Below are 27,180 nucleotides of genomic sequence, written 5' to 3' on the forward strand. Positions count from 1 at the left end.
CTGGGCAGCCTGGTCTGCTGGTTGGTGACCCTGCACATAGCAGGGGGTTGAAACTAGATGATCACTGTGGTCCTTTTCAACCCAGGTATTTCTATGATTCTTCCTTCTTTCAGCAACTTCACGTTTCTTCCAGCATTATTCTGAGACCTTGATCCCTTTAGTTGGTGTATTTAAATACAGCTGTGACTAGCACAGGCTGTATCTAGTCTGGGCAAAGCCCCCATCGTTGGCCTTTTGGGGCTGATTGGTTTGAGAGGTGTGTGACAGAGGGAGTGGGGTGGGATCCCTGAGCTGAGCGATGGGAAGTGAGCAGCCACCTTGTCAGGAGGTGTCAAGTAGGAAGGTATAAAGCATTCACAAGTATGCTAGGTGGGAATTTGGGCTGAAGGAAGGAGCTTCAGGCTAAATGTGGAGTTTCTTTTTCCACCAGGTGAGAAGACAGCCTTGTCTGGGCAGGCCTGCTGCTAGCTGTGAGCTCTGCTGATTCATTGCAAACAGGCATCCACAGTAATTGGGTTGTAATTGGCATACACAGAGGCTTAAATTTGTGGCTTGCTGAGATAATCGGGAGCTTGTTGAGTACCCTGGGAAAAAAATGTTACTTTTGGGTGTGGTTTTGTTTTCCTTTATTTTTTTTTCTTAAGTTGCGACCTATTTAAAATAGGTACTTTGAAATGAAAATGCACAGCATTCTTGTAGCTGTGACTTTGAAGTGTAACCAATAAGTACTGTCGTCTCAATTCTTCTTTAGTTTGTGGCTGTGTCAAAACTGCCATTCTGATTGGTGATTTCAATTGTGATTGGAATATATACTGGCAACATTAAGAAACTGAAGTAACAGACTGGCTTGCTCTTATTTGTTGGGTTGGTTATCCCTGAGAGCTATCTCAAGCTGCGTGCTGCTGCTAACAGGACAGAGAGGTTGTGATTACATTGCCGTGTGGCACCTTACAGCTTGCTTGTGTTGGCTCTTGAGTTCCTGTAATTGCTAATCCAGCAGAACCCCTCAGATTTATGTTCAGCCATTGCACAGGACTCAGTTGCCTCACTGTGATCAAAACAGTGTGAAGCCTGGCTTGTGTTGATGAGGAGACTGGATCATGAACCAGCGGTAGAGGAGAATCAGAACCACATCCCTGTTTTCTTTCAGCAACAGAGCAATGAGTTTGGCTCGATCCTGCAAAGTCATCTTCTAAGAATCATGCAACTGCTCAGGTCAGAAAAGGCCTTAAAGACCATCGGGTCCAACCACAACCTAACCATGCTATCCTAACGAGGCTCCTGCAGAGCTGCCTGCTGTAGGCTGTGAGCTGCCCGTAAGCACAGCGGGGTGTGGGAGGCAGGGCTGGTGCATGAATACCCGCTCTTATCTTGGTCCTCTCCCAGTGATACGATTGCAGAAGCTGTAAGCATTTGGAGTGAAACTTTCTGTTTGTTTTCTGAAATTTAGTGTGATTGCTGGTGGGCTGGGTGCTTTGTTGTTACCGTCATTTAAGGAACGCGGTACAGAGGTTGTATTTCTTGGTATAAATCTATGGCTTTAATGCGAAGAAGAAATGCTCTGAGGTTGTGCCTGGTATGGCTGGCAGAGGAGTCAGGCTCCTTTTTCTTTTTTTTTTTTTCTTTTTCTTTTATTGTGTGTGTGTGTGTGGCTGCCTCACCCCAAATTCCTCAAAGTTAAACAGGCAGGGTGTGAATCTGACTCATTACAGGGCTTAAGAAAGTAGCTAAGGTTGGTCTGTGCCCTGTGCAGGGGACTTACTAATGCAGACCTTTGCACTGCTTTGATAAACTTATGTAAAATACCGAAAGCGGGTTCAAATTCATGGCAAAAGATAAGGAAACCTGACCTGAGCATTTCTATCCAACAAAGCAATTGCTTAAATAACCTTTTTTTGAGAACATTTCTAAAGGCTTACGGTACCCAAAAGTGAAACTGATGTATACCTTGTTTGTTATACTACATTTATTTTGCAAACAATCCTCTGGTAAAGTTACTCCTCTAGTCAAACTGAATTATCTTCTTGGACTGCTACTACTTCCAAATCTGCTTTCTGTCAGAAAAGAACTATTTTTATCAGATTTTTTTGTGTGTGTGCTTCACATGGCCTTAATTATCAATTACAAATTATAAAGATCCAAGCGCTTTTGATTTGTCTGATGGGCACCAGTATAAGACAAATGAGGGATTGTCTAGTAGTTAAAACTTTTGGAAAGCATACCAGCCCTTTCTATTGGTTTTTATGATAATAATAATAATAATAATAATTTTTAATAGTGCTTCCCTGGAGCATGCTCTGTTAGCCACTCCTATCATCCCTACAGATTTGGAAGTTTAGTGTTCAATTGTACCTATAGGTAATAAGCTGCCTGATGGAAGTTTGCCTATTTGTTCTCTAGGCTAAAAGAGCATCTCTTAAGTACAGAATTCTCTTTCTTAGGACAACCATAAGAAGAAAGCAACAATTTTTTTTTAAGGGTAGTGTATAGAATATTGTTTGGGACAGTGGCTTTTTGTCAAGGATTATGGGCATGGTGTTTTATTGCATGTACTTGATCAGCACATGGAGGGGTTAGAAAGATGAGGCAGAAATTAAAGTCTTTTTTTGTTTTAGTGCACTATACTTTTAAAACTAAACGTGTACTTTTTCTCCCCAGATAAACTGTTACTGCACATTTAGTTGAGACCACTTTTCATTTTCTTTTTGGAAATGATATAGAAGTAAATTTGCAGCTGTTTACAAGGGTGGACAGTGATAGGACACGGGAGAATGGTCTTAAACTGCGACAGGGGAGGTTTAGGTTAGATATTAGGAGGAAGTTTTTCATCCAGTGGTGGCACTGGAACAGGTTGCCCAAGGAGGCTGTGGATGCCCCATCCCTGGAGGCATTCAAGGCCAGGCTGGATGTGGCTCTGGGCAGCCTGGTCTGGTGGTTGGTGACCCTGCACACAGCAGGGGGGTTGAAACCAGATGATCACTGTGGTCCTTTTCAACCTATGCCATTCTATGATTCTATTATTCTATGATAAATAACATGCTTTAAATCTACTTTGTAGCTTGCTTGGAATTAATTATTTTCTTTTGCTTTTAGTTGAAACATCGTGTCATAATGGAGATGAAACTATGGAAACAATTGAGGCTGCTGAAGCACTTCTCAATATGGACTCCCCTGGTCCTATGTTGGATGAAAAAAGAATAAGTGAGTGTTTTTTTTTTTTTTAAGAAAGTGAATCTAGTCTGTGTTTGACTTGTTTGTGACAAGGAGAGGTTCAGTGTTGTGTGACTGACTGGAAGGAGTAGGAATATTTTGCTTCCAAGTAGATTTTAGATGCATAGTTTGGGTATCAGAAATCTAGTGTTATATGCAGTGAGGAGTTTCACTTCCTAGAGAACATGTTGATCCAAGAGTTGAACATCGATAGATAAGGAAAAAATTAAGAATTGAAGGGAAAATATGAATTAAGTGGAGCTGTTTAGGCTGTTCTGTTTTGTTCCTCTGATAGAGGATGAATCTATTTATTTTTGACCGAGAAATGTGGTGGATGCCTGGAAGTGTTCAAGGCCAGGTTGGATGTGACTCTGGGCAAGCTGATACAGTGGAAGGTGTCCCTGCACAGAGCAGGAGGTTGGAACTAGACAATGTTTAAGGTCCCTCCCAACCCAAATAGTTCTTGATTCTGCACTGGCAAGATAGAAGAACATATACTTACCTCTGCAAATTCTGTTAGCTGCGAATAAAAATGTGTGAACACACACCACAACAGTGCTTTTTAGGAGCGTAGGCTATGTCACTGCACTTGTCTGTTTTAATGCTACTTCTGATTGTGGATGGACATATTCAATTATGAACTGATCTCCTCCCATTATCCCTTTCCCTTAAGCAACTATGTTTGGCTCAACTGAAGATGAAGATATAGTGGCTCCTATTACACATGTATCAGTCAGTCTTGATGGGATCCCCGAGGTCGTGGAAGTTCACCAAGCCCCAGACCCTTACGCTGAGTCACCAGAGACTCCGGAATTTGAACAACCAAAGAAGAAAAAGGGTAAGATGCTATTGCAGAGCAGTCTTGTGGAGTAGAGAACAGTCAGTGGCATGCTTACCTCTCATGGGTCTGTGGAGCCATCCTGGCTGACAAGTCGAAAGAATCAAGTGTCCTCTGCTGGAAATACAGAGAATGCTTTGTCTGACTAAGTCCAAGCCCAAATGCTGAGATATTGATGATGCTGGAGGGATAGCAATGGTTACTTGCCTTAGGAAACATGGATCTTTACTCATTCCTATTTCTAGTTTCTTAAGAAGAAAATTACATTACAAACTATGGAGCTTGTGCTACTGTGAAAGCTGAAATATTTTAATTAGCTTTTATTTTGCTTTGACTCAAAAAAGATCTGTTATGTGCAGAAGATAAGAATGAGAACATTTTTATTTATTATTTTTTTTTTTTTAGCATTTCTTGAATGTAAACTGCAGTTTTATTTTGTTGGTGGTGTTTCTTTTCTCTAAATAGCTGCACACTGTAGTAAGTTTCAGTCCCATTTGCAGGAGGTAACCTGACGTGGCCGAGGCCTCGTCTGTCGTGTCATGTTCCTCTGGAGTCACTGCCATACCGAAGGGTAATGAAGTTATGTGATGTTAGTCAGACCTTCTGCTCCTGCCTTCCTACTCTGCTTCAGTGCAGGCACCATCTGAGGCCCTGATGCTAATGTCTACTCTGGAAAAGTGTCATGTAGTGCAGGCAGATGTAAGGTGATGTTGCAACAAATTAAAAATAATATTAATAATAATAAAAATGAAATAAAACAGAAGAGTTATGTTTCTGGAACTAAAACATAGGTCTGAATCAGAGCTTTAGGACATAAGATTTTGACACATTCCCCTATGGGGAAAATAAGTCATCCAGAAGAGGGCTTTTGCCGCTTACCCGGTTATGCTTCTGATGCAAGAGTGTGCATTTTGTTGCTAATGCCATCATACTTCTGGATGTTGGGGGTAGTTATGTGTGAAGGGCAACATACAAACCTCTGGAAATGCTGTGGGAGCTTCCTTAGTCCCTTGTGTGTCACAGGGTCTGGTAGAGATGGGTGTTGGTCAGGAGCTCTCTGGTTGTTGTAAGAAAACTGAACTGAAACTGCTGTGCAGAGGAGTCTGACCAGCAGCTGCCCAAGAGTGTTGCTGGGGAAACTACCGTGCTGCATCATAACCAACTGTAAGGGGACTTCAGCTGGTTTGTTTTTTTTTTGTTTCTTCTTGATGTCGGCTGCTGTGTGGGTCAAAACAAGGAGTCTCAATCTGCCCGACATTTAACTTCTTTGGCTTGATGCTTTCATACCCTGTTAGTGTTGTGCTTCTGCTTACTCCCACTCCTTCCTCCTTTCTAACTGTAGGCTAAAAAGTCAGTTGCTCCACAAAGAATGTGATTGGCTTTGATCATTACATCGGATACAAGAAAAGCTAGAAAAGATGCATCAGCTTAAAGTTTCATTAACTACCAGTGTTCAGTGAAATTGAGGCAGATGGTCTGATCTGAGCATTGCTGAAGTGTTATTGCAAAGTGTGCTGGGATTTATAAGGCATTGACCTACAAGCATTACTGCAAAATGTTACTCGTTTTGTAGTGCATTTCAGGATGACATGCAGGGTTTGTATTTTCTGTTCTGGTTTTTATAAGGGCAATCTGTTTGCCCTGATTGAGTCAGTTTTGTGGCAGTGTGAAGGACTACGGTCATTTTGCCACGTGTGTTGTAGCCACAATCTATTCACAGAGTTGCAGCACATGTAACCCAATAGCTGTATTTGTAGGGTTGCACTGCACAGAGCATTGCCTTGCTAAGTGAGTTGGGATGGTGCTGCTGAAAAGAGCTGCTACAAGAAAATGTTCTCCAGAAGTGATAGGATGATTTTAATCACTTTCCTTGCCAGCCTCAATGCTGCATCTCATTTTGTTAATATCTAATTAATTTGTAGCAGGAATTTCTGAGCTGAAGTGTTTTTACAACCTCAAAAATAGAAAAGTGGAAAAAAACCAAAACAATCATACAAGCAATTAGTATGAGATTACAGCAGATCCTCATGAGTCTTAGCCTCCTGCACATTCTTCATCCTTCCTCTTTATAAAATTCTCTCCTAAAAAGGAATGTAGTAACGTACTCTGAAAGGTAACAAATTCATGCTCTATTGGACCAGAGGAGGAAGTGTGCTAATGTTTAATATACTTTCAGTAAATAGTTTCTTTTAAACAAAGATTTCTTGTGTCTCTCCTGCCTGTTCTTTTGATGGTATCAGCATCTGGAGGTCATAGCTCACAGTGTAGCCTAAACCCATCTTCACTTGTTTCTAGCCCAGTTTTAGAGCAGTGAGATCAATACCTCTCTGTAAACAAGTTTCACAGTTGTTCACTGATTTCCAGTTTGGGATAGCTTTGTGGTAGAGGATTGTCCAGATAGGCTGCCTTGAAGTAGTCCAGTTTTGAGGTAAGAGAACCTAGAATAGCTGCAGCAGTTATATTTGTTTAGTAGGCTGGGTTATCTGTTACCGAAAGTGCTTGAATTGTATGTGGATCAGTGCTTGCATTTCCTGAAGATGACCTGCAGTAGTTGAGTCATGAGATCTAATCCACTTCTTTTGCTTTTAAGACCTCATCTTACTTGGATGTTGGTAATTAACTACATCCAAATAACAATCTCTACTCCTTAATTATGGAGAGTAGAATTAATATTACTCCTTAACATGTATGTACAAGATGGGTAACAATATGAGCACTGAACAGTTATCCCATAAATCAACTTGAAGGAGAGAAAAGCCTTTACCCAAAGTTACCATGTGGAACTTCTTGTGCAATAATAGCTGACCTATAGAAGTGTGGTTCTGTCTTAATGTTTTACAGAAGAAAATAAAGAAGACTATTTTCTTTTTGCAACCAGTAATGGTTAGTAGTATGAAACTGCTAGAAACATGCTCCAGAGATTCCTACTGTTTTGTCATACAGCCCCTTGAAAGCCAGTGTTGTAGGATTTCTTTCCTTCCATCTTCATTCAAATCAAGGAAGACATTAATGGCCAAGGAGATGGCTGAGCTTTGTGTCCCCTCCTCAGCCATGAATCCTCCGTGAATGAAAGCAATTAAATGAGAGGACTTCATGCATTACTAGTCTTTCCTCACTGCAGCTCTCAACTAGCAATCCTTCCTCTTGTTCCTGTTTGGGAAGAAAAAAAAAAAGGGAGAGACAAAGAAAATTGAAAGTGCAAAGGGGATTTATCAGGACTGCCAACGATGAAAGTGCTCAAACCAGGCTTTCTAATGACTTCTTAATGGATATCTGAAGGTCTGTAACAAATCAGACAGTCCAGGCTGGCCTTGACATTCTTGTTCAGAGCCGGTGAAACTCCCTAACCCATATTCTTTGATTCTGTGATTATTCTGCAGTTTTGTCTCTTGTACTAAGAAAACCTCTAAAAATAAAACCGAAAGAGGAATGGCATTGCACAGACCTGTTTGTCTTGCTTCAGTTGAACTTAAATGCCTTTGGAAATGCAATAAAGAGAGAAAAAGAAAAATACTTTTCTTTACCTCTTTATTTGTGACAGCAGGTTACTTGGATTAGAAGTATATTTCTCTCAGTCCTGTCTGCTTGCTCTGTTCTGCCTCTCAAAAGAACAGAGGCAGTACATGAAAAATTTAGGTACTGATAATATGCACTCTGAAAGTAATGCCTCTTATTTATTTCCATTGAAACTATAACAGATAAAAGAGCACCATAACACTATTTGATAGAGCAAACTCTCAGCTGCAAAACATTTCTTCAACACAATCACCAACGTTAGCTCTGCATTTTTTGCCAGCGATGAACAAGAGCCTGCACACCATTCTTGTAAAAGTCTGCATGGCTGTCTGGAACGTGGTTTGTCTTCCACTTCACTGTTGCCACTGCTGAAAGGCACCACCCACTGTCTCACTGTGCTCACATCCACTGTTCGGTCTCCATAAGTGTTGAGCAAGTGTCGATGAATGTCACTGGGTGCTATTTTTTCTAGGTGAAGGAGTTCAGTGATACACTTCTGTGTCAGATGCCATTCTGTCAGACTGCATCTCTTCTCCCATCTGTCACACAGTAACAGCATGTAATGGAATACTGTCAGGAAGGTTCAGCCTCTGTTGCCATACCATCATAGCATCTTCTGAGTTGGTGTCAACAGTTTACAGGCTGGTTCAACCTGGTTTTATGACTAATGGGGAGGGGAGACCCATGGACCCATGCCTTGGGAAAGGGGGAAGGAGGAAAAGGAGCCCTTAAAAAGTTGTCCAGTCCAGCTCCCCTGCAACAAACAGGAACACCTACAGCTGGATCAAGTTGCATAGAGCCTCAACCAGCCTGACCTTGAATGTCTCCAGGTACAAGGCACCCATCAATGTCCACCCCTGACATCATGGGCCAACATAATGAAGTAGGAGGCATTGCTTTTAGGACAGTTTTGTACTAAAGGGTCATTGCAAAACCTAATAAGAGGAATATTTTTTCATAAGTATGTTTTGAAGATTCCTGATTAATTACAGTATTGGTAAAGCTGATATTGAGCGAGAGCCAATGAAGGAGTAAGGTCAAGATTTGATATTGAAAAAGAATTCAGTACAACTTGATTTTTTTTATTCCACTTATGATTAGTTGTTTCTTCAACATCTTCAAGTGAATGCTCTTCACTCTTGTCATCACTTGTAATTAACTTCTTTCTTTAAGTCTTCCTCACCAGGCAGAGCAACCATGTTTATAACTTCAAATAATGGTGTTTCTTTTAATGGTTCTCCCAGTGTTAGAAAAACAACCAACTTTCTTTCCAGCATTGGGAAAGATATAAGATAAAACAGAACTGAAAAATATTTTCTTCATGTGACAGTACAGTTGGCTGCTATCAGTGGGGACTTCCAGACAAATAAGAAGACAACCTTGTTTTATCCCTGAAAATTCCATTTTGGTGATGCCTGAACAAGATAGTGCTCTGTATTTTGTTGAGCCTTTTCCATTGAAACACTTCTGTTCACAGTTAATAGCCTATTCTTCTTATCTCTCCTGTGTTAAGTGCTGTTAAGAGTACCTAAAAAGCCACAGAGATTTCCAAGGCAGGTGAGCTTTGGAAAATCTTTACTAGAAAAAAATCTTTACACTAATATCATAGGGATGTCAATCTTCTTGTAGAAATGGAAGAGGCTCAGAATAGAACAAAAATCCTAAATGAATAAAAATTGAAATTCCTCTGAATTAAGAAAAAAAATATCATTCTTTTTTAGGTCCTTGTTCTTTTTTACTTACATCCATTTTTTTTTCTAACCTGAAGTTCATTTACTGGTGGTTTATTTCAGGGAAGAAGCCAAAACCCTCTCGTCCTGAGTCCCCTGCAACAACTCCAAACATATCTGTGAAAAAGAAAAACAAAGATGGAAAGGGTAAGTCACATAGTTGTCGCTGAAGTTTTTAATAAAGCATATTGCTTCTGATTGACACGTAAAAAGAGAAGAGTTTGCAGTGATAGAGCAACAGATCTTGTACTCAAAGGTAGTTACCATTTCATCATAAATTATGTAAAAAAATCAGTGCAGGAAACTCCTTTGTGAATTACCCAGTTCCTGGGAGGAAGGATGCATTTGTCATTTCAGTTGCAAGGGCTCTTGGAAAATCCTCAAGCCCCCACAGAGGCTGCTGTGTTTCTGTAGAAGTCCTGGGGAGTGCCTTGCATTGTATGAAGCTTTCGTGGGATGCAATTGTTTTGACAGATGATCTTTGGAAACATTTTCCATCTGCATGTGTCTAATTCTGCACAGAGAGATGATCAAGGCTGCCAGCTGCCAGTGGGAAGTACCAGTGCCTTAAATTTGAGGGAAGTTAGCTTGAAGGCTTGGGCAGAACGCTTTGGTTTTCAGTACTTCATTCCTTTCGTGGTTAAAATAGGGAAAGAAAAAAAAAAAAGAAAGAGAAGAGGCCACGTTACTGATACAAATAAATAATTTCCCCTTCTGTGAACTGTTCAGCAGTGCCTGTCAGTTTGGTCAACTTGCTTCACTGTTGATCCAGTGCCCACACTGAAACCTGGCTGGTTTGTGAATTGCAGCCTGATGCACTGCCCGCCACCAACACCGGTGCACAGGGGAAGCTCTTCTGTGTCACCTCAAGTGCCACCACGTGTGCTTTTATCACCTGAACTGCTCTCGTATTTTGCAGTGCTCACCAGGAGACAAGCTCTGCAAAACCGGGGGGGTGTTGGTCTCTTTTGAAACTCTAAAAATTACTACATTTGACCAAATAATCTGTTTTCTTTTGAATAAAATTTTTCGACCGTAACAGGAAAAAAAAGATCTGTTTGCAAGTAATAAATATTTTAAAAGCTATTGCTGGCTGTTTTGAATATGCACTGTTGTGGTTGGTTTGTTTGCTTTTAATTAAGACCTGATTTTTAAATTAAAGAAAAGCATCACAGTAACCTCACAGCAGTGCTTAAATGAAATAATGGGAAATATCAAAGCAGCTATCCTCCAAGTTAAAAGGCAGAAGCATCTAACTTTCTGTTGATGATAAAAAGGATATGCTATAATATTTCACATTTGTCCCTACTTATAAAATTGCTAACTCGGAAGGAATTACAGTGTGTTGCCTGAAGCCACTATTACAAACAAAACTACCATACAAGCACTTGTTTATCATATTTTTGAGGAACGTAGAGTCAAAGCAGAAGAGATGATAATATATGTGGCCATGGCACAGAAGCAACCAGAAAATCCTGGGAGTTGCTCATCTCTCAGTATCTGCACTGTTCCCCCTTAGGAGAGCACGTGTGCTAAAATACTGACTTCTCCATTTAATTATTTAATGCAGTGTGTGGAGCAAATAGTGAGTTTTCTCTGCATTTCTTATGCTGTAACTCACAGGAGGTTAGAAATCCTGCCTGGGAGTAAAAGAGTGCTTTCACAGACAGTCCTCTTCACAGTGATTTTTCAGTGGCTAAACAGTGACAGATTTCCAGTCTGCCTTGATACTGCTCAGTTTTTTAGTCTAGACTGCAACAAAAGCACCCTGGATTAGTGGTAATTGGCTGGGAATGCTGTCATTCCTGACTGACACGGTGTCTTGCCTAAACAATCTTAACCTTTGCCTTCAGGTGTCTGGAGGCAGACAGGCTGATATTTTCCACTAGGCTGGAAGAGATTTGTAGCAAAGCCAGGGGTTTTTCTCCAGAGATGCTCACTTTTCAGGTTTCTACCTTCTGATGGGGTGTTTTGTACTGTCAGGGCTGACTGAGACACTGCTGAATATTTGCAAGTACCTTATAACGGGGGCTTGCTGGGTTAATCACCAAAATTTCAGTCAAACCTGTTGGTTCATCACTAGAGCTGACCAACACAGGATGTCGCTATGGACAATGATGTATTTGTAGAAATACAGTAGGGTAGTTTCAGAGTCTTAAGAATTTATAAGATACCTCCTCTAGTTAACAAAAAGTCCAGACTGGTGGCCATGGAAGTTGAGAAGACAGCAGAATGAAGCTGAATCTAAGAGATCCTGTTACGTTCTCATTCATTGGCCATCTTTTTTTATTTTTTTTTGGTGAAGCTGCAGGAATCTGCATGTGCTGACCTTTGTGTGGTATTACATGGCTACTTGTGTGAGGAGATAATTTCACACAAGAGGTTTTCCTCCTTCATCAGTCTGACAGCATCTCACTAAAAAGGCTTTTCTGCAGCTGTGACTGTCCAAAGGAACATCAAACACAAATAGCCTTAGAAAAAGCAGGCAAAAAGATCTCCTTAGTTATACCAGCTTAGACTCCTTAAATGTGTTTCCTGGACACAGATTTGGTGGTAATTTTTTCACAATCTGTGATTATAATGTGTGGAAAACAGCAAACAGACATGTTGGATTTCCAGATGTAGGTGTGCTTGTATCTGCTTCTACATAAAATGCAGTTTGAATGTTGTCTACCAGCAAGTCATTGAGTTTAGGAGAAAGAGATGTTTTCTGAACTTTATCTCCAAGGTTTGCTTCCCTTGGCATTATCTCTGAGTATCTCCCCCTTGTCCCCCCCCCAAAAAAAATCTTGTTGTTAAAGCAGGGATTCTGTGCTTCATTTCCAGTTGCTTCAGAGGATGGACCTGAACATGTTCCTGTTCAATTGAAGTCACTGCTTCTGTGGCTGGGTTAGGCATGAAGGAAGCATGTGAATGGGAAGAGAATGCTGTCTGATCTTGATGCTGGGATGTGATGTTTGTAGTTTGATGCTCAATCTGTTGGTTACAGACCACGGCTAGACTGGGCACCCCGATTAAAATAACTAACAAGATTCCCTTCCCATGCCTCTCTGTCACTGTTTCCTAATCTCAACGTTATATTGCAGTGTATTCATAAAGATACCAACTTCTTAATTTTTAGGTTTACATTGAGAATAAAATATTGTCAACTAATTTATTTTTTTTTTTCTTTCCTGAAATACTTCTATTTTAGGAAACACAATTTATCTCTGGGAGTTTTTACTAGCACTGCTTCAGGACAAAGCTACATGTCCTAAGTATATCAAATGGACTCAAAGAGAGAAGGGCATTTTCAAACTGGTAGATTCTAAGGCCGTGTCCAGATTATGGGGAAAACACAAAAACAAACCTGACATGAATTATGAAACAATGGGTAGAGCTCTCAGGTATGTGCATTTTTAATAATAGGCTGTCTTTGTTGCCATGGTGTTTGCATGCATTAAATGCCTCATCTAATTTGTGTAACAACTGTAAAGGAGTTCTGTTAGCTTGGTAAACAAAGGACTTATTCCAGCAAAATAAATCAGCTAACTAAAAGTAACCCTTGCTAACCTAAACCCCAAATCAATCACCTTCAGTTTCAGCTTGCATGTTTTCGGTGCCGCCACCAAACCTGTATCTCACAGTCACCCCCAAAACTGGAGACAGGGGATTCCAGAAGTGGCTTTTCTGTAAAGTTTGACTCTCCTTCCTCCAAGAAGTCCTGAATTTATCTACAGTAGAATTTAAGAAAATATTTGTTCCCATAGCAAACTATCCAGTTCTCAGTGGGAAATACAGTTTTAGAATTAAGATCTGCATGCGATTCTATGAACTTGTGTGTACAGTTTTAAAACATCTTTTTCTATGGGGGTTTATTCCACATACAGAAAAGACTGTGCTAAATAAGTGTAATCCTGTGAGTGTGAGTGATGCAAGCTTCAGTCTTACTTGCTGATTGATCATTGTCTAGCTGAGCAGCTGTGCTTGTCTTTCCTTTCACCTCTCATCTCAATATGTCTAATTTTATGTATCTGTAAATATAACAGAAGTAGAGCTCCCCTGTCCTGTTCCCTGTCCTTCCTTGTAGCTGAAGCATCTGTATGCACTTACTGAGAAGTGAGCATAATTAAGACTGGGTAAAAAAGGACTGGATGTCTGGAGGAGACCTGCAAGTTTTGCATGACTCTTAAGGAGTGTCAGTTTGTAGCAGCGTTGCTAAGTCGCAGAGTTCTTGCTGTTCAGTGTTACCTGAGGTTGAAATTAAAAGACCATAAGACATACCACTAAAGAGTTCTTTGAATTGAAAATGTGCTACTAATTTGGCCACTCCTTCGTAATCAAGAAATGAGGCGTGTAAAATATTATTTTAAGCCTCTTTTTCTTGCTAATGCTGGTCTTATTTACTGTTCTTCTGTTGGTAAGGGTTTCTCTTTTTCAGCTTGCTTTTTTTTGTCAGAAAGCACTCTGTAACTTGATGTACGTATGCTTTAAACAGATATTATTACCAAAGAGGAATACTGGCTAAAGTAGAAGGTCAGCGCCTAGTGTATCAGTTTAAGGAAATGCCAAAAGATCTCGTCTATATAGATGATGAAGATGCAAGTCCTAGCACTGAAACATCAGATTCAAGTTTGCTCTCAACTCCTGTGGCCAGTAGAAACCAGTCGAGCAGATCTAGAGCGTCTGCAAACGCAGGAACAAAGGGAGGATCCACCACAGTTCTAAAAACAGGAAATTCAAAGCCTGCTAAGCTTAAGGAGCACGTAGAAGTTGTACAGCAGCAGACACCTGGCTTGACTTCAGAAGTTTTGAGGACAATGCAGTCTACACAGCCAGTACATCCCACTCAGCTTTTTCGGACAGTTCACGTAATGCAGCCATTGCATACCCTCACAGAAGGACACGCAGCTGTAACCAGTAACGTTCCAGATGAAACATTAAGTCCCTCAGTTCAGAATATAAGGTAAGAAAATGTAAATTAATGTATGAATAAGAATAACTTCATTGGGTGGTGAGTAGGTAGACTACGTTCTTTGTTGTACTTCAAAAAGCTTGCTCCTGTCCTGGATTGCAGTGAAAGGGTGACCCTGGGAATTAATTGGGAGTTTCTACAGCACTCTTGAATGTCTGCACTCCTAAGCTCTGTCGTTGGCAAAGGGAAGCACTTATTTCCTCCAGATTAGGCCTGGTGCAAATCCCATAAAGAGGAAAAATATACAAGTTCTATTTAAAATTTTCTGTTGTTGGTTCTGTCTTGCAGCAGAGACAGTATTTTCATGGCTCCGGTTTTTCACTGTTTGGTGTCTTTGCTTTTGAATTACGTGTGGTATGATTACAATAATCCATCAGAAAGATTTGCCTTCTTCCTTCTTAATTCTTCTTATTATAAATTTTGTCATCTCTTTCATCTTTTCTATTGTCCCCAATTAAAAGGGGAAAGCTCAGTTACGTACTTCAGCATTTTATTGCTGCTAAAAGAGCTTGTTCTTCTCCCTTTCATGGAACGCTGAAATTGCATGTCGTAATTCTGGACCTTCGTTGTTTCACGAAAGCCTCAGGATGTAATTCAGGAGCTGCACATTTTTAATGAATTACACACATTAGTTGTTGTTTGTTGTTCTTTTTCCACTTGAGATTTGTGTTGTTAGAGTTGCTGTTTGAATGGTTATCATTTTATACTACAAAAAGTCAATAATGTTTTTTCCTGCTCCCTTCCTGTGTTATTTCCTTTGAAAATTGCATCCAGAGCCACCGGTAGATCTGTGAGTACCTGGGGTTAACCATAGAATGTTGTCAGATGGAAATAACTAATGATGTTAATGAGATAAAATAATTGTTTAGCTTCGAACAAATACCTTTAGCTCTCTCATCTCTGCTACTGGAGACTGTAAAAGCCGGTCAATTATTAGAACTGCATCTGTAAGTGAAAGGAAGATCGATTCAGGAAAATCCAGACTAGCAATACCAGCTAGGTTTTTAAACTACAGGAGCTGAAGCTGCCTAAATCAGCCTGCAGTGGCTGATAGAACTGATAAGAAATGTTTTAGGAGGTAACCAAGTAGTCGAAACTGAAGAGTTTCCATTTACGTGGAGGAGATGACAACAAAAGACTTCAGCTTCAATCAAGAAATATGTGTATAATAAACTCTCTTCTTTCTTTGAGGTTAAAAAAAGAAAAAAAAAAACCTGGTGAATTGGTGTTTTTTTCCTTGAAAACTAGGAAATGGTTTTCATTCATGTTGCAGTGCGAAAAATTCACACTGAAAAGTGAAATTCATTGCTTCATAAAGGTTATAAGGGAATAAATATATTAAGCAATGTAATTACTGATGAGGGCTGTAAAATGGACTGGAAGGAGTCGTCGTTTTTAAGTAAGCAGTATCTGTTTTCATTTGTTTTCTACTGCGGAAATCAAATTGCGTTTCGCTTATAATTCTAATCAACTAAAATTAGCCCAAGAAAGGAAAGGTTGCGTGTGATCAGATGGTTAGGTGGAAATCATCTCTAATTATGAAGAATTTGACCAAAAAAAAAAAAGTTTTGAAATTCCTTTGGGAAAACAAAAACCTGTGTCAGTGTGATGTGTGCACTTAAATTTTAAAGCCTAGGAATGGAGCTGCACAAGCCTGTAATTTCAAGGCTGATGAAGGATTTAATTACCTGCAAGTTGTAAAAACGTAGGTAGGTAACTAGTAGTGAAAGGAGATGAGTACAGGCATTACTGAAGCTATGCAGTACCATTTAAGTTGGGAGAAAATTGCTATTAAACATCAGTAGGGCAGAGAGTGTGGCAGTTTACAGAGTTAAATAGCTCTGGGCTACATCTATGTTGGATTATCCATCAAAAACAATTCCGACTGGATGGACTGTTATGTAGATACTGCTATTTATGTAGTTACATGGATAGCTAAAAAAAATGATAGCAATAAACAGAATGAAGACATTTAGACCCAGTTAGATAGGCAGGCAAGCGTTCTTAAGATTTGGAAAGCTGCAGAATGGTGTGATTGCAATCTATTGCATTACAGCACTTCACAGTGAGTTTTTGGGCAGTAAGCAAAAGGCCATGGGGGAAGGTAGTAGATGATGCATGTGTGAAGTTTGAATGAAATAAAAGCTGTGGAATCCTTGGAGTTTTGTATCACTTCAGTTGTGTTTCTGCTGTGTTGATAACTTTTTTCCATAAGTCCTTCAGTTGTGTGTTTCCTAGCCACGATGACAGTTTCTCAGTTGAAGGGGGTAGGGGGTGAAGAGACCCATTGACTGGATCTTTCCAGTTCAATTAAATTACTGAATGTTACAGAAATATTGTTCATTAGGAATGCAAGAATGCAAACATGCAAAGGTGTTTAAGCAGTGAGACTGAAAAATAAGAAATTGTTTTTGTCCACACTTTTAGCCAGGATAAACCAAAGTGCTGATAAGTCCAGGCTCCAAAAATGCAGTCTGTAACTTAAATTTTTGCTCAGTTTCAGACTTATATTTTTGTTTAGTTTCAAACTGCAAACTTAAAAATCATTTGGCCAGATTGGAAAGGCATATTAAAAAATTTAGGAGGTGATATATTAGGCTTTGTTTTATTGTAAAATTAAAACAGAGTAACTATCTTTTGTTTGCGCATGCAACCGTAAACCTCTGGCAGTTGAATGTGTTTGTGTACATGTTCTGAAGAGCTTCAGTGGACCTACCATGAGGGGCAGGATGATGTTTAAGAGTTCAAGATCTTGAGTGGAAGCAGCAAAGCAAAAAATTGCTACCCTGGACTTTAGGAGAGCCAACTTTGATCTCTTGCGGGACCTGCTTGGAGCTGTCCTGTGGGTGTTGGGTATTAGAAGGTAAGGGGGCCTCTAAGAGCTGGTGGGCATTTAAGCAGCTCTTCTTCCAAGCTCAGGATCGGTGCGTCCCTGTGAGGAAGAAATCGGGAAAGGGTGGCAGGAGACCTGTGTGGATGAGCAAGGAGCTCGTGCGCAAACTCAAAGGAAAGAAGAAGGTCCATGAAATGTGGGAAAAGGGTCTCACCACTTGGGAGGAATATAGGAATGTTGTCATGGCATGCAGGGTGTGATGAGAAAGGCTAAAGCCCACCTGGAATTGAATATGACAAATGTGATAAAGGATAATAAAAAAGACTTTTTAAAGTACGTTAACAGTAAAAGGAAGACTAGGGAGAATGTGGCTCCCCTGCTAAGTGAGGGGTGTGTGTTCTGGTAACACAGGATGCTGAGAAGGCATTGCCTTCTTTGCTTCTGTCTTCAGTGAAAAAGCTTTCCCTTGGGAATCCCAGATCCTGGAGGTTAGTGAGAGGGTCTGGGGGATGGAAGACTTCCCTTTAGTCAGGGAAGAGGTGGTCCGAGGGCGCCTAGGCAACACCAATGTTCACAAATCCATGGGACCTGATGGGATGCATCCACGGGTGCTGAGGGAGCTGGCAGAGGTGATTGCTGAACCACTTTCTGTCATCTTTGAGAGGTCTTGGAGGACAGGGGAGGTGCCTGAAGACTGGAGGATAGCCAATGTCACTCCGGTCTTCAAAAAGGGCAAGAAGGAAGATCCAGGTAATTACAGGCCAGTCAGCCTCACCTCTGTCCCTGGAAAGGTGATGGAACAGCTGGTGCTGGATGTCATCTCCAGACAACTGGAAGAAAAGGAGGTTATCAGGAGTAGTCAGCATGGGTTCACAAGGGGGAGGTCGTGCTTGACCAACTTGGTGGCCTTCTATGGTGTTGTCTCTAGCTGGGTGGATGAGGGGAGAGCAGTGGATGTAGTCTACCTTGATTTCAGCAGGGCATTTGATACTGTCCCCCACGATATCCTTATAACAAAGCTGAGGAAGTGTGGGATAGATGAGTGGACAGTGAGGTGGGTTGAGAACTGGCTGACTGGCAGAGCGCAGAGGGTCATCGTTGGCGATGCAGAGTCTGGTTGGAGGCCTGTAACCAGCGGTGTTCCTCAGGGGTCGGTGCTGGGTCCGGTCTTGTTCAACATCTTCATCAGTGACCTTGATGAGGGGACAGTGGCCACCCTCAGCAAGATTGCTGATGATACGAAGTTGGGAGGATTGGCTGACACGCCTGAAGGCTGTGCTGCCATTCAGAGAGACCTGGACAGGCTGGAGAGCTGGGCAGAAAAAAACTGGATGAGGTTTAACAACAGCAAGTGTAGAGTCTTGCATCTGGGGAGGAATAATTGCATGCACCAGTACAGGTTGGGGGATGAGCTGCTGGAGAGGAGCTCTGCAGAGAGGGACCTGGGTATCCTGGAGGACAACAGGCTGGCCATGAGTCAGCAGTGTGCCCTTGTGGCCAAGAGGGCCAATGGCATCCTGGGGTGCATTAAAAAGAGCGTGGCCAGCAGGTCGAGGGAGGTGATCCTCCCCCTCTACTCTGCCCTGGTGAGGCCTCATCTGGAGTACTGCGTCCAGTTCTGGGCTCCCCAGTACAAAAAAGACAGGGTTCTCTTGGAAAGAGTCCAGCGGAGGGTCACAGAGATGGTGAAGGGCCTGGAGCATCTCTCCTATGAGGAAAGGCTGAGTGAACTGGGTCTGTTCAGCCTTGAGAAAAGATGGCTGAGAGGGGACCTGATCCAGGTCTATAAATATCTAAGGTGTGGGGGGCAGAGTGGTGAGGCCAGACTGTTTTCAGCAATGTGTGGAGACAGGACAAGGGGAAACGGACATAAGCTGCAGCACAGGAAGTTCCGCACAAATGTGCGCAAGAACTTCTTTACAGTGAGGTGACAGAGCACCGGAACAGGCTGCCCAGGGAGGTGGTGGAGTCTCCTTCTCTGGAGATGTTGAAGACCTGCCTGGACACCTACTTGTGTGACCTGGTGTAGGGAACCTGCTTTTGCAGGGGGTTGGACTCAATGATCTCTGGAGGTCCCTTCCAACCCCTACGATTCTGTGATTCTGTGATGGGTCTGCTTGATTTAAAATGCACAGCACAAGTGAGCACCATTGTAAAAAAAGGGGGCAGACAAACCTTGTGATGTATGGATACTGCTTATAGGAAAGTGCTTAGAGGCACTTTACTGTCAATTTACAAGGAAACTGGAGGAGCAATAGCAGCAGCCACAGCTTTGTGCTTTTTGGAGGGTGAGGCACATGGATAGTTGAGGTCCTCGTGGGAGAACAGGAGAGCAAGCTTGGGAACGTTCCCCAGGAGCTTTTCCTGATTAGTGGTCAGGCTCTGCTGTGAGACTCAAACATCTTGGGCCCATATAATTTGTCTCCTGTAATGTAGCCTCCAGAGTTTTATTCATACAAACGCTCTTTTCTTCATTTAAATAAATGTTCTTCCCTCTGCAGCAATTTGCTTCTGTCATGTTGAGTAGGGAAACAAAATTTATGATTAACCACATACTGTAAAGAATATATTGAGGGCTTTTGAGGTTAAAACAATTGGCTTCTTAACAAGTAACCATACCCTTCAGAGAAGAAGTCTGAACATGCATCTTCTCTGGTAAGGGACTTGTTAAAAGAATTATGTTTGAAGAATGCTGTGCAGGATTTGCGTCCTCATCCCTCTGTGTGCCAGCTGGCATTGCCTGTCACAGAGCTGGCAGAGCAGGGCAGCTAGTCCCCAGGGCTGCTGTGTATTTCTGAAAGAAATTGGAATGCCAATGAAGCAAGCAGGTTCTTTGTGGGATGCAGGCAGTGCCTTCGTTTACAGCTGCTCAGAGCTCTTGTGGAGTTCTGTGTAATTTGAGCACAGAAAGGCTACGAAGTAGTGCTAACTCAACCTTGGAAGATAGGGTCAGGTTTTGCAAACGAGGTTTTCCTGATCAGGATGGACACTGAGTATCTCAGATAAGAATATTTAACATTACAGACTTGCAGCTCTTCTGCTTTTCTTGGTGGATGCAAGTGCAGTTACAGAAGCTTCCAGTTGTGTCGCTGGGAACTGAGTTTGGCACCACACGTTTCCAGTGACAAGGTGAAAAATAAAATGCCTCTCTGGATGAGCATTCTGTTTCCAAACTTTTCCAGTGAGCTGGCTTTTGAAGGCAGAAGAAAGGCTCTCTGAATGTTGTGCTTGTAGAATTGCTCTTTTTAAAACTGAGTAACTCGCACAGGTTGTTTGTTTTGCAGGGATGTGTTATTGGAGGAATTCTGTTTTAGCTTGGAATTTAGTGGCACTAAAGCAGGCTTGGGATTCAACTTCAATAGGGTTGTTCTGAGTCTAAGGAGCATTCTGCTGCTACTCCAAAAGCTGTATGTCTCCTGAAAGACTGAGTCCTTACCTTCTCTGCATAGTCTACGACATCATGAGGGCTATAAGGCACCTGGGTTTGAGCCGTTGAATTGCACTTTTATATGACTATGGCTGTAAACAGATACACATTACATCTACCTTTAATCTAGCATAGCAGTGATTTAAGGTGGGGTGTCTTCTATGTAGTGAAGAGAGGTTGTTTCATTACTAACAGTTCAGAGAGGATTCAAGTTGTCTTTGTGATAGCTTGGACAGAGCGTGTTAGAAGACCAGTGTACTGACTCTGTTCTGTAACTTGGGGAAAAGCTAATACAGACCACAGAGGATCAGTGGGATACGGTCTGTGTTCCCTTCTGAACTGGAGCACTGCTGCTACAGGATGAATCAGCCACAGCTTTCATCTTGACCTTTTACCAACCTTTGGGGTAGAAAATGTTGCAGTAATTCATCCTGAAGGTGACACAAGCACGGACCACAGTGGCAAGATCCTTATTCAAGAGGAGGAGGAAGTAGCTGAAGGGGAATTGTGTTTTTTCTGGCTGTGAGCATGCTGTGTAAGAACAGTGATGAAGCCATCAATATGCCAACACGGTGGATTGTCCCAATAAGCAGAGGGAATTACCTTTGAAAGTCATGTCTACGCCAGGCAAACACATGCTTGTGCTATTGTTCCATAGTCTGTTTCTGTGTCCAGGCTGTGATGTAAACTAACTGTTGTTTATCTGACTTGCAGCTATGCTGATGCTGATAAAATACACAGATTGGTCTCGCACGAACTTTTGAGCACAGCAAATGCAATTATGGCTGCTAATCAAACAAAATGTTTTTGTTATCTTGTCTCATCTACAGATGTTAACTTGTATAAATTGTGCAGTGAATGTCACTGTTACGTTCTCTAATAGTACTTTGCATCCTATCTTTATTCAGTGTGCTCGAGCTAACCATAGAGGCACAGAGAGGCAGTCTGGCAACACCTTGCTGAGATTTTGTCTTCACAATCTGCATTCCTGTAATCAATCCTTTTCCCCAAATAAGAATGCAATTCAAATCTGCATGTCAGCTACTGTTATAGCCCACCAATCTTTTGCAATTCTTAGAGGTATGCAGAATCAAAACCATCACAAATGTCAACGCTTGGTAAAAAGTTTGCTAGAGGTCTGGTATTTGATGGGAAACATGAGAAAAGGGATGTGATAACTGAAAACATCTCCTGCAATTGTGTGGGAGGCCTTTCTTTGTTTAACCAAAGTCAGTGCACATGCTTTGCCTCTATTTGCAATTGGATTGAATGTCTATAGGAAACCCATTTAGTTTAGAGGGCAGAATATTTTTATAATAGAGTCAACATGGCAAAGACTTTGGTTATCGCTTTCCATTTTGATTTGAATTTCCTGCAGCTGAGAAGACTTAATAAAATTTCTGTTACGATTCCTGTGGTAGAAAGAAGAAGGCTGTTTATGTCAGATGGGACTTAAAAGGTCACCTCGACTAATTTTGTTTCAGCACAATGAGAAGCTGTCTGCAGAAGCTCTTCTTACGTGTATTTGGCACTGTCAAAAGAGGTGGAGTTGCTACAGGTTTCTGGTAGTGGGAACATTTCTGAATTTTAATTCAGTTGAGTTAGGTCCTCTGCCCTCATGATGTAACAGACTGCCTTGTCCAGACAAAGAGCTAGACAAGAACAGGCAAGCTCTGCCCTCCTTCAGGAGAAGGATATGTAAAGATTTTGCATTAAGACATCAGGTACCTTATTACCTCTCACGGACTTCTGTACCTTGATTGGTGAGCGGCTCCCATCTGCACAGCACTGGAAGAAGGCCAGTGGCTACGTCTGAGATGCTTTGGGATGAGGTATTTATAAGGCTCTTTGACTATCATATAACTGAGTGCAGCTGCAGAAGGCTTTGCACAAAGGTAGTGCTCCTGAATTGATTTGGCCAAGATTGCCTGTATTCACGTAGAAGAGATTGCCTCTTGGCTCAGGCACTTGAAGTGGTTCTAACAGGCACACCGCGCCCCTTTGCCTCCCTCCTCTTGCTAGGCTGATTGAATGAGTTGTTTGTAACCAGTGAGTTGAACAAATGAGGAAAGTCCCTGGAAATTGGCCCATTTATCTCAAGGCCATCGTTCCCCCTATATCCATCCGTACACTGAGTAATATGTATGCTAGGAAGGAAATTCTTTTCTTGCTTCTTACTTCTGTGCATTTCTTAATGTTGCCTTGTTTCATTTTTTTTTTTGTTGTACTGTGAAATACTTTGTTTAGCTTGGCTTGTAGCTTCAGTTTTGTTTCGTATCTTCTTTCTTTCTCCATTTCATATATTTTTTTCATAAATTACCATGAACAAACTTGTTTTTCCTTCTTGTCATTTAGTGTTTGCTTTTTTTGCTATTCAGCCCTTGATAATCTAATGTGATCTTGCACAACTCCAGACTGTTACCAGTACCAAATGAACCAAGAGGTAGATTCTCATTTTCAGCCCGGCTAAAATGACTTCAGCATGCTGAGAAAATGCTTTGTTTCTGTCATTTCACAGCTGTTGTTCCTAGTGCTTTGCAGAATACCCCCAGCATTGGTTAGATCCAGTTCCCTGTTTTTGAGGTCATCCTTTGCAACCAGTTAACAGTTGGACCCCTTTATTTCAACTGTTTTATTTCTACTGTTTTGCTTCAAAAGAAAACAGCTTAAGAACAAGGAAGTAGCTCCAAAGCACTACTTGCATGGTACACCAGCACAGGCTCCCAGCATCAGCTGCTGCTTTTCAAAGTTGTAACTGGTGATTTGACTGTAAGAGTACTTAACAGGCTCACATAGGTTGCATCATGGATTAAGAAGCTGGTATGGTATCCATGGTCTTAGTCAAATACTTTCAGTGTTTTTCTGATGGCAAATACCAGTTCTTAACAGTTCCACCTGCATTGCTGCTTCCTCTAGACCTTGATGGATTTTTATTTATGTGACATTCTGATTTTGCTGCAAGCTTGTATAACTTTGGTAGTTTAGATAGCGTTTAAAGAAGGCAGTGGGTGCCCTCCTCCTGTTACTGCTTCTGACGTGGATATTTCTGATTATTTTTTTTCCTGTCTTGCTTCCAGGGGAATTAATTAAAATAGTTAGCACTGTGGCCCTCTGCAGACATGGTGAACCTTAATGTAGTTCCGAGCCTTGTGTTTTAAGCTCAGTTGCATGCATTTGCTGCATGGAACCACATAGGAAAGAAAGAAAATATCACTTTGGTTGGGTGCTTCATCTCCTAGCCAGCCCCTTTTCATTAGCATCTTCTTTGGCTTGCCTCCAGTTGTACGAAACAGGAGTTTAAGATTGGGCTTATTGACTGCCCCTCTGCACTCCAGTGTCAGTAACATTGAATTTAGTGCCCTGCATGTATAGTCTGTGTGATGAGACATGCATGGGAGCCTTGTGGGCTACCATTTGTTTTTATTCTGCTGTAGCAGCAGTCCTGGCTACTTCTAACTTCCTCATCATTTTTTGAGGAAGAGAAAGCTACAGTTAGAGATTTTCTTTCTTTTATTTATGAAGCCACACAGGAGGTGGGGAGAGGCTGGTCTGCAGCAGGGTGCTAAGGGAAGAGTGAAATGCACTGAGCCTGTTACCAGCTGCGTTACTGGAGCTGCTCTTGCTGGGGGCACCCTTTCCCAGAGGCTGAGCTGGACTGGAGCCTTTCCCAGAGGGCTGAGATGAGGGGGACCTGGGAAGTCCTCTGCAGATGTTCCTTCACTTGCCTCTGCTGCTGCACTGAGGAAGTGCAGCTCCACGTGCAGCTGGAATAGCAAACAGTAGTGTCTCAAGCAGTGCTATCTGCAGCCTGTAGTTTCAGCATCCCGGAGGTCCAGCTTGTTCTGGTGAGCTCTTGTTTATAACTGTGATAGCTATAACATTGTTTTAAACTGAATACACTCGGCCTGATCTGACAGGTCAGTGGCTAAATGCTGGAAAGAAGGATTTCATAGAGCTGTAAACAAAAAAACAGGCACTACATGGGCAGAAGGGCTACAGAAAGGAAGACATTCCATGGTGTTTGTAGGTGTTTATCTACAGCATAGCGTGTTGTTAATGGACGTGAAAGTACAAATGTTGAAAGTGTGTTTTTCAATCTAAAGTGATTTCAGCAGAGGTAGAAATAAGCTAGGAGGTGGTTATTTTTGCTTTCAGTCTGTGTCAGGTATGTTCCAGAAAAGACAGATAAGATTAAAGGGGAGGAGGACATGCAGGAGAAAACATTGAAGAGCAGCAGGAATGTTGGAACTTTGCAGGACAAGCAAAAGAAAAAAAATGGTTGAAGGCAGAATGGTGGATTGGAACAAGTTGTGGTTGGATTTCAAAGCAATTATACCCTTAGCTTCCTTATTCCCTCCCTTCACTGGAAATTATTTGCTTCACAGGGAGCGTGTTGTGGCTTTTAGATATTTTTTGGATTTTTTTAAACCCAGGTATGTTGCATGACTGAAGTGTGTGTGTTTCAGCCACGTCTCTAAATCATCATTTCCCACTGAAGTGTTTGTATACGTCGGTGATATTGCTGTTCATCATCTGACTTTGCTCTCAGCATAAATACAGAAAGTAATGTGGCACACAGGTCTGTCAGCCTGAAACTGATGGAAGGATTCCCAATTTAAACTTATATTTTGGAAGCAAATTTTGTTCAGCTGCTTTAACCAGGAGTACACGAGTCTGGCAGGCAGTGAGCTGTGTGTCCTTGGAGTCTGAGGAGATTCTGATGAGCATCACCATTGCAGTGTAAATAATTATGCATGTAAGTGAGCACACAGAAAGAGGTTAGGAGAACTGAGGGCTGACTTATGGATCGTTTGGATACACACTGGGTACTGTGTGAAATTGATGGCAGAGGTATGTTCAGTCGTGCTTGTGATGTTTGTTGATGCTGGAGAAAGAGATCCTGGATACAGTTTCCAAGTTTTCTCATGACCTACCAGCAATCTCAGAGGCAGGCTGTGCCGTTCAGTTATGGTTGTATCACACATACAAGATCCCTTCACTTTGGCAATTGTGTCGGTGAATTCAGGGGTCAAAACCATGTTTTTCTTTTAGTAGGAAAGTGACTGTTCCCTTTTTGCAGTCCTTAGAGAAATGAAATGTTTCTGATGTCGAGTGATTTTTCAACAGTTAATCTGTATTCTTAAAAACTCCTCACAGACGTGTTCTGACCCTATAATCTTTTCTAATCTTACTAGGACTTTACAGACTCCAACCCAAGTTCCAGTGGTTGTTTCTCCTGGAAATCAGCAGCTGCATACTGTAACACTCCAGACGGTGCCTCTTACTACAGTGATAGCCAGCACAGATCCAGCCTCAGCAGCAACGCCCCAAAAGTTTATTTTACAAGCCATTCCTACTTCACAGCCCATGACAGTTCTTAAAGAAAATGTCATGCTACAGTCTCAGAAGCCAGTTTCACCTCCTTCCTCCATTGTGCTGAGCCCAGCACAAGTTCAGCAGGTTCTCACCAGCAGCGTGCAGACAATTTGCAATGGAACAGTTAATGTGTCTTCATCTCCATCCTTCACTGCCACCACCCCAGTGGTAACTTTTTCTCCCAGCAGTTCACAGGTGGTTGCTCATCCATCTGGCACAGTGATCACTTCAGTTATTAAAGCAACAGAAGCTAAACAGATTGGGGTACAAGGAGTGCTAAAAGAAGATGACGGTGACAAATTAGATGATGCTGAGCAGTCAGAGCAGAGATTCCAGCAGCAGCCGTTTGTGATGGTAGTATCCAGTTCAAATAGTTTCCCATCTAACATACAAGCAAAGCAAGAAAATGAGCCATTGGAACCCAGTTCATATTAATAAGTTAAAAAAAAAAAAAAAAAAAAAAGACCCTGTGGATGATTATTTTCATAAATGTGATGGGACCTTTTCAGTTTTGTATATATATATAATTTGATTCAGAAGCAAGACGTTAAGAAAGCTACTTAATTTCTGCATTTAATTGTTAGAATTCATGCTTTAGAACAGATTTTGATTTTCTGTTAATTGCTAAATGTTATCGTAATTAAAACTGTGTATTACTTAATGTTCCAAAATACAGGCATGAAGAAACGTGCTTTTTATGTTATGAAGACGTTATTTTGAGGTCGTTGGCCAAAGTTCCAAACTTCTTTCTTGCTGTATGTTTTCAGTCTGTTGCTGATTTACATTGCAATAGGATTATTATAACCTTTTTCTGTTTAATCTGTATGTGTATCACTTAGCTTTTGAAGCAACAGTTACTTTTCATTGGACGTTTTCATTCCATGTGTATGAATGTTTATGAATATCTTTCATACCAGTGAATTACATCCACTTTACATGTTGATAACCAGATCTCCTCTTGTACTTTTTTGCAGCACAAGCTCTTGTGTGTGCAAAACGGAATATACACTCCTATTGAGAGTACACAAAACATTTATTTCAGTAATGGACAATGCCATGTCAATATTTTATAAGAAAACATCAGATATATTTAATTACAGAAGCTAAGAGCATCACTACAGGTGCAAAAGTTTCATGCCATTTTGTGACTATGAAGCTTAACAATCTTGCTTTCTACTTCAAATTATTTTGTAGGGGGGAGGGAGAAAAAATATATACAATTTATGCAGATATTCTGAGATTAATACTGCTAAGAGTTCTTTTTGATTGTAAATAATGTACATTCAATAAGGAAGT

At 41.3% G+C, this 27,180-nt stretch overlaps 1 protein-coding gene across 1 annotated transcript in view; it reads left to right on the top strand.

Moving 5' to 3' along the window:
• Nucleotides 1-26,339, top strand: part of ELF1 (E74 like ETS transcription factor 1) — a gene marked incomplete at its 5' end in the record, with an annotated part of 39,855 nt that extends 13,516 nt beyond the window's left edge. The window contains 6 exons of the mRNA XM_079549195.1: nt 3,094-3,201; nt 3,884-4,048; nt 9,358-9,441; nt 12,488-12,680; nt 13,772-14,239; nt 25,704-26,339. Coding sequence (XP_079405321.1) covers nt 3,094-3,201; nt 3,884-4,048; nt 9,358-9,441; nt 12,488-12,680; nt 13,772-14,239; nt 25,704-26,319 — 1,634 coding nt within the window. The 3' untranslated portion in view covers nt 26,320-26,339. The remainder of the gene's footprint in view (nt 1-3,093; nt 3,202-3,883; nt 4,049-9,357; nt 9,442-12,487; nt 12,681-13,771; nt 14,240-25,703) is intronic.
• Between the last annotated feature and the right edge of the window lie 841 nt (nt 26,340-27,180).

Source organism: Tetrao urogallus (genome assembly GCF_951394365.1).
Source record: "Tetrao urogallus genome assembly, chromosome: 1".
In the NCBI taxonomy this organism is placed as follows: Eukaryota; Metazoa; Chordata; class Aves; order Galliformes; family Phasianidae; genus Tetrao; species Tetrao urogallus.